Genomic DNA, 8199 nt, shown 5'->3' with positions numbered 1-8199 from the left:
AGGTGCGGGGCGTGCCTGGGGGTGTGCCACCGCTCCCTCGCCGCGCCGCCGTATCCCGGGACGCCTTCCCGGTGTTGAAGTTTCCAGGCACGGACGTGTGTGTCGGTCTGTTTTAGATTTTTAAGCGAATCAGCGCCGAAAGGAGGAGATTACTTGGAGACCCACTTTACTTTAAAATGTTGTGTTTTTTTTTTTTCGTTAAAAGTAAAATACAATTGTTAAAGAAATGTATAAAATTGTAGGTGGAGATTTCATGTAATAAACTTAGGATAAAAGGGATTTGCAAGCTCCCTCTGTGTGAAGTAAATAGGTTCACAGTTATTTCCATTTCTTGTGTAACAGTTTTTCAAAACTGTGTAAAACTGCTAGGGACTTAAGCAAAGGTTGGTATACTTTCAAAGATACTAAGAAAAGCAGCAAAGTAAAGGGACAGAGAATGAGATGGCTGGATGGCATCATTGACTCGATGGACGTGAGTCTGAGTGAACTCCAGGAGTTGGTGATGGACAGGGAGGCCTGGCGTGCTGCGATTCATGGGGTCGCGGAGAGTCCGACACGACTGAGCGACTGAACTGAACTGAACTGAACTGAAAGGGATATGACCTTTGACAGCGTTGTTGAACAGATCTCTTAAATGCTTGTGGTCTGCCAGTACTGACTTAGAGGGCTCAGGGCGAATGCACAGGCCCTCTCCGGGCTCACCTGTGGGTCCTGGCCTGCCACAGACTATGGATATCAATAGTCCACTTCAGCTCTCTGGGTGATACTTATAGCTTCACCATTCAAGGACCACAGGGGTGCTCCACTTACATAAGGACATCACTAGCCACAGGGAACCTGGGGACGATGAGGGCAATCGATTCACAAATAACTTCATTATAAGAAAATCTTCCCATGAGAATTCAATAGGACTAATGTCCATTGATGAACATAGGGTTACAGACTTCCATCTTCTCTTTCCTGCCAGAAATTGGGAAGGGGCATTAACTACCAGAATGTGGAGCCACACCAAATGTGTCTTTATGATCCGTGGAAATGGATGGGAATAAGTGAGGTGGGGACAGAAGGAGCTGTTCTGAGGGGTCATTTACAGGCAGGAGGTATTTGTGGGTGTGAGAAGGTGCTGGATTCTTTCAGTCTTTTAAACTAATGAGACTCTAGCTTTTGAGAAATGTCTTTTAAAGCCCGAATCTCTTTTATATTTAAGAATCTTCTAATCGCTGTTCTATTTGTTTCCTTTCAAGATGTGCAAGCAATTGATGCAAATGATAAAGTCAGCCACGACAATGCCTGATTTCTGGTCCCCCAGCCCCTTACCCTTTAAGGCTTTAATAAGATCTATCAGGTGTCAAGTACAATTTGCAGCCTGGGAAATGAATTAATCCACACTAAAATTCATGCCTTCCTGCTCTGCATGATATTTAGCTATTTTAATCATGTGGGGTGTGCCCTTGGCACACTGGTCTGCCAAAAGGTGAGGTGTGGTAAAGGAAGTACTGATTTTGAAATCCATTTCTTTGCTTTGAAATAAAGGTGTGTCTTTTCCAGTGGGATCTAATATGTAAAAACAGTTCAACCCTACTTTATGGTTGTGTTTAGAAGACTGCGATTTGTTTGAAACCTGTAAACGATTTTTCCATAGAAGTCATATTATATGTTATTTGATTCACAGGTGGGCTCACTGGTATATATTTAGGGGCATTGGCATCTGGGTATCAGGCTTCTATATATAAGCATTTGACTTGAACCTCGCAGTGCCCTTGTAGTAAGAAGGATATATTCATCCCCAATTTACAGATGAGGAACCTTGACCACCATTACAGCTGCGAATTGAAGGGTCCTTGTCTTTCCTTAATTCAACCATGCCTTTATTATTGGATGTTTAGGTGGTTTCCAAACTTTCTTTATCATGAAGCTGGGACCCAATGTATTTTACTTGATAGATTTTCCCTTTGTTATTAACAAAAGTAAAAAAGAAAACTTTAAGTCATATGAAGGATGGAGGAACCTTGTACAGGAGAGTTGGCTTCACCTAGGAGCCCTCCTCTAGGATTGTTCTGGAGGAGAATTACTGCTCTCACCAGAATTCACGTTTTTCCACTTCTGGAACCACATATATTCTAAAACCCCATTAGGTTCCCCTCCTCTGTGGTTCTAAAATTCTTGGCCATCTATCCCTCTGCCCATTATGATTCCTGTGAATCATAAAGCAGCAATGGAGACTCCACTGGCAGGGGCAGAGGGCCAGTGGTAGTCTGCATGTTGGTGGTAAAAGGAGAAAGAAAATGTGCTGTTTTTGAGCTTCTTGCATCTGGCTGGTAAGTACTATGACATCCATTATGCAGATACAGGAGCTTTTCCTGGTCATAGCTAGCAAGTGAGGATCTGGGATTTGGCTCTAAATTGTTGTTTTTAAAACCTGCACTGTTTCGCTTTTAGATAAAGGGCTGCTAGCATTAAAGAAGATAGGACTTTATCATATTCACTTCTCAACTGTTCCACAACTTCATTTATCATATCAGTGACATCTGACCCAGAAGGAGTTCTATAAATGGGTTGAATTTGAAGTAGACACAGGTGTTAATGTGAGCGCTGTCTGGGAGATGCTCATATTGGATGGAAACTAGAATTGATTTGGCTGTGCTTCTGTAATGTTCTCCCTTCCATTCAATGGTGTGGGACCTCAAATCCATCTGCAAGCCGGGCCAGTTCTGCAAATTGTGTAATTAAAACCCTCTTTGGCCGGGCACCGTGTGATTAGTCCAGAGGAGATGCTGAAGGAGACCTGGTTCACACTTTTGCAGCTGAAAGATTCTTGTCACCCAAAGCAGACTTATTGTCCTTTCTGCCTGGATGGAAAGACAAGGCAGGGGCTGTAATAGAGACTCACTCCTCTGAGAATGCCCGTACCAATGGAAAATTGTCTATGTGCCTTTTAACTGAAATAAACCTAGAGTGGTTTGGGGTTGACATTTAACATTGAGCTCAACAGTTTTACCTCATTCATTTACTGTCTTTGTGCCCAATTTGCACTTTATTTTCAGGTTTCTTCTCTACTGCTTCCTCTCAGCTGCACATAGATTTTTATATTTATTGAGTTCTGAGAGTCAGCCTCTGTAAAAATCAAACAAATGCTGTTTAGGTTGGAAAAATCAAATGGTTCTCCATTCAGGGCTTTAATGAATAGAAAAGCTTAGGCAATTAACCGATTATGACTGTTTCCCCTTCTCTAGCAGAAGGCAATGGCACCCCACTCCAGTACTCTTGCCTGGAAAATCCCATGGATGGAGGAGCCTGGAAGGCTGCAGTCCATGGGGTCGCTAAGAGTCGGACACGACTGAGCGACTTCACTTTCACTTTTCACTTTCATGCATTGGAGAAGGAAATGGCAACCCACTCCAGTGTTCTTGCCTGGAGAATCCCAGGGACAGGAGAGCCTGGTGGGCTGCGGTCTATGGGGTCGCACAGAGTCGGACACGACTGAAGTGACTTAGCTTGGCATAGCATAGCTTTTAATCTCTGTGATTTCACAGGGGCATCTTTACTCCCAGAGAGGCAGGAAGGGGAAGGGCTCTTTACCGAAGTATGTTCATTTAATGCGTAAGCCCAGGAGACTAAGGATCAACACAGGTAAGTTTCTGTATTCAGGAGCACCAATAGGCTTATCTAATGAGCTTACCCTTTACTTATCCATTAAGCATTGTTTGTCAACCATGTTTCATTCACAGTATCTGTAACAGGTAGTGATGCTAGAGGATTATTTTGTTCCTGTTTTTTCCTTAAATCTCTTAAGAACTCTTTTTAAGCCTCCGTAAATCACCTATTTACTTATTTACTTATTTCCCTTCTTCCTCATAATCCTTATTTCCCAACATCTTGGGGCTCATGGGAGTTTCCTTGGGCTCCTGTTTGGCTCATGAATTGTTGGGCTGCGCCCTGCAGGCCTGTGAACCTTGTAGTTGCCCAGTTTTGAGGCCAAAGAAAGAGCCTGGAGATGGTGACAGAGACAATCAGTGATTTATTGAACAGAGGATCTTACATGCCCAAAACAAAGGGTCCTGGAGCAACACTCCACCCTGTTGGGCAAGCGGGCAAGCCATGGCAGCAATTTTTATATAAATCGCCCATTTAAATATCAACTTGATTTCCATTCACTGTGGACATGGAGTCAAGGACCACAGTGACCAGATAGGGTCTGGGATGGATGGAGTAATAAACAGTAAATGAAAAGGAGTCCTTGGCCAGACAGCCTTTGACACAACAGTTCTTGATTGTCACAGTGACTTTCCCAGGCCAGCTCTCAACTCTAAACATCACAAGCACCGACTCTCAGAAACTCAAAAAGAACAAAGTCTACCAACGTTGAACTACAGCACTTCCTGGCCCTCTGTAGCAGGCAGCCGCTTGTCTTTCCTGGCTCTATAATCTCTGTTCATTCAACTGACTTGGTATATATGATGGGAAACTTCCCATTTTACTTTATTATTATGTACATACCATCTTAATGAAGTTAGTTTTAGAAAGACAGTTCACTTGTTGATTCCATATTTGATGAGTTAACCCAATTATTATTGAGTGTGCCACATGAGCTAGGTGCTGTGTGGTTCTGGGGAGAGCATGGCAAGTAAGAGAGATAGTTCCTGTCCTCTTGGAGTTGACATCTTGCATGAAATTAGACATTAAACAAATAGACACACAAGGCCTCTACACTCCAACCTGAAATGAGCAGGAGTTAGCTAGGTGAAGAGGAAGTGGAAAGCCTTCAAGGGTAGAAGGCACCACAATGCAAATGCCCCAAGAAGCCTGAGCCTCACTGCCTTGGGTCCTGAAGAATGCCAGGGAGACTGAAGCATGGTGAGTTGGTCTGAGTGGTCCTGCACGGGGCTTGTGGGGCAGCAGGAGAGATCAGAGGCTCTTGTTGTCTGTGTTAAGTAATAATTAACCGTGTGAGTTTTCCAACTTCTTGCCTCCATTCTCTTCTTTTCGCTTCTCACATTTCTATGGTTTTATCTTTTATCTCCCTCTTTCTTCTCAAAGTGCTGTTTGAGTGTTAACAGGAAGACTTAGATCTGAGGTACCAGGGACTTTAAAGGCTACAGCAACAAATTTAGCAAGGAAATATATTTTTAAATGTATGATCAGTAAATAAACACAAACCTTAAGATGTTCAGAAGCAGCATCAATAGACAGTGTTGTGCACTGAAAGTCACAGATAATGCAGGGAGGCAGAGCATGGGATTGGGAATTGACACCACCATGATCCTTTCTCGAACTTACCTGTAACTCTCCTACAACCTTGGGAAAATCAGCTAGTCTCTCTGACTCAGTTTCCACTGACAGCAAAGAGATTGGATTATAATCATCTCTAAGTGACCTTTCCAGCTCAGAATTTTATACCTCTTCAGTGTCTGATAGACAGTAATAGAACTAATAATACTTACCAAATGTTTACTGAGGTAGTTTACATGAGTTAGCTCACTTAGTTATAATTACCCTGGAAAGTAGGTGTTATTACTTCCCTTTTACAGATGAGGATGTTAAGTCATAATGAGGTTAAGTAACCTAGCCAGAGTTATAGATAGTAAATGATGAGGAGTTGAGTTGAGAGGCCAAGTTGAAGGGGGCTGCCTGGACCCACAGCCCCCTATCTTTGTGTGATAATAGCTGAGAGTGCCACTGAGACATAGTGAAGTATAAGTATAATAAGCGTTAGACAATAAAGTGAAGTCGCTCAGTCGTGTGCGACTCTTTGTGATCCCATGGACTGTAGTCTACCAGGCTTCTCTGTCCATGGGATTTTCCAGGCAAGAGTACTGGAGTGGGTTGCCATTTCTTCTCCAATCAGACAATAAGCATGCTCTAATTCCACAGTTTCTCATGGAGTGAAAACACCCATGTGATAACCTGCACATAATCAATTTATACTGGTTTTGGAAAAAGCCATAAAATAGAGAGGGCTCCCATGAGCTCTGTTTTGATTTCCGAAAAATTTATGTTACCTTCATCATTCCCCTCAGAGAAGAAATCAGATCAAGGACTCACTTCCCTATGGGGAGGAGTAACACTTTCTGTCATTGAATGCCTGATGAACATGTAATGAATGAATGATTCATCATTACTGGAATTATAAGAAAATTCAGCAAGTATAAAGTAGTATCCAGAATACAAATTTGAATGTTACGTTTGTTCAGCTGCTTAAATTAAGGTTCACTTAATATATAAGTGTATCAAAGAGTGTGAGCATTAATGGAATATTAAAATAATTTTAACTGAAGACAAAAAATGTACTATTTAGTGGATTGTAGAATCATCAATCTCTGACTGAAAAGAATTGCAACAATCATCCGGTTAGAGCTATTCAATAGAAATATATAATGCGAAGAACATATGTAATTTAAAATTTTCTAGTAGCTCTATTAAAAAAGTAAAAGACAATAGGTTAAATTAATTTTAACACTATTTAACTCAATATATCAAATTTTTTCATTTCAACTTTTAATCACTATAAAAATTCTTAGTGAGCTATTTTGCATGTTTTTTCATACGAAATCTTCAAAATTCAATATGTGTGTTACACATAAAGCATGCTTCCACCTGACTCTCTACATTTCAAGAGCTTAATAGCACATGTGGCTCCTGGCTACCATATTAGACAATGCAGATTTAGCTCAAATTCCTTTATTAGTATTTTAGGGAAATGAGAATTTAAGTGACCTGGCCAAGGTCATACAACCTGTAAATGGCAGCAGAAACTTTGAATCCAGCTCCTCTCACCCCAAGAGTATGCTTATTCCATAACATCACACTGGCTTTTATAGAACAATTATGCTAACAGAGTATATTGTTTTGTTGGCTGTAGTTTTTGCAATATTGAGTTTTCTTAAGATTAGGATATCAACAATTGTTATTTGTAAACCTTAGTTTTACAAAGTAATTGTAGCAAAATTATTAAAAGTTACACAGCTACAAGTGTTAAGCATTAATTCTCAGATTCAAAGCATTATCTTAATTCTGTTTTAAAAACAAGCTGCCAAAACAGTCGAACTTGTAGATCTAAGGGGCCAATTTTAAAGTTGAGTAGTTTAATTTACTGGGAGAAGGCAATGGCAACCCACTCCAGTACTCTTGCCTGGAAAATCCCGTGGACGGAGGAGCCTGGTAGGCTACAGTGCATGGGGTCGTGAAGAGTTGGACACAACTGAGCAACTTCACTTTCACTTTTCACTTTCATTCACTGGAGAAGGAAATGGCAACCCACTCCAGTGTTCTTGCCTGGAGAATCCCAGGGACGGGGGAGCCTGGTGGGCTGCCATCTGTGGGGTCGCAGATGACTTAGCAGCAGTAGCAGCAGTTTAATTTACTATGTTATAGTGTAAGAGCTATCCCTTTATCTTGAAGTTCAAAGCAAATATTTTACAATTGCAAATGTTTCAGGATAAATCTTAAATATGTTATGAAATGATGTAAATATTAATGTTTATTTATTATCAGAATTATCACCAACCAGCCCTTTTGAATGTATCATCTCTTCGGCAAGTTGCAGAAGGCACCAGTATTTCTGAAATGTGGCAAAATGACTTACGACCATTGCTGATAGAGCGATATCCTGGATCGCCTGGAAGCTTTGCTGCTCGCCAGGTGAGAAACAGCACACTACTCTGAAGGTTGTCCAACACATTCCGTTCCCATGAGAGATGATGCTATGCTCAAAATTCTGAGTTGTCTTATATTCAGATCTGTCATCTCATCTTATTAACTAAAATAAGCATCCTAGAAAAGCAGACAACTAAGAGTAAATATCTATTCTGAATTAAGAGATGCATGTTAACCTAAATCAATTTATATATGAATTCTCTGTCTGAGAGGGCCAAAATCAGACAGGGTACTAGGTACCCAACTCTTGATTTTTTCTATAACACACCCCCAGGCACCCAACCAAGTTTTCTTGAACTTTAAACACCCAATCTCAACAGACTTGGACATTTCTTTCTTAACAGTTCTGGGTCAAGAGTGAGTTATGGTCTTAACAGGCCTTTATTCCCCTTTTGAAATTGTATTTTACCTGGAGGGAGAGTTAAGACCAGTGATAAACTACTTTTTCAAGTACAGTGCTTCTCAAGCTTCTGACTCCGACACATGGCAAATATATATATATATATATATATGTATTACATTTTATACACAAAAACATAGAGTTAA

General features: G+C 40.9%; 1 protein-coding gene across 1 annotated transcript in view; it reads left to right on the top strand.

Annotated features, from left to right (window-relative positions):
• The window catches only part of QPCT (glutaminyl-peptide cyclotransferase), a 58768-nt gene that overhangs the window by 29532 nt on the left and 21037 nt on the right, over window positions 1–8199 (top strand). The window contains exon 3 of the mRNA XM_010838621.1: window positions 7492–7638. Within this exon, the coding sequence (XP_010836923.1) occupies window positions 7492–7638 (147 nt within the window). The remainder of the gene's footprint in view (window positions 1–7491; window positions 7639–8199) is intronic.

The sequence above is a fragment of the Bison bison genome, unplaced genomic scaffold, assembly GCF_000754665.1.
Source record: "Bison bison bison isolate TAMUID 2011002044 unplaced genomic scaffold, Bison_UMD1.0 scf7180017864100, whole genome shotgun sequence".
Classification (NCBI taxonomy): Eukaryota; Metazoa; Chordata; class Mammalia; order Artiodactyla; family Bovidae; genus Bison; species Bison bison.
This window is presented reverse-complemented; position numbering and strand designations above follow the sequence as displayed.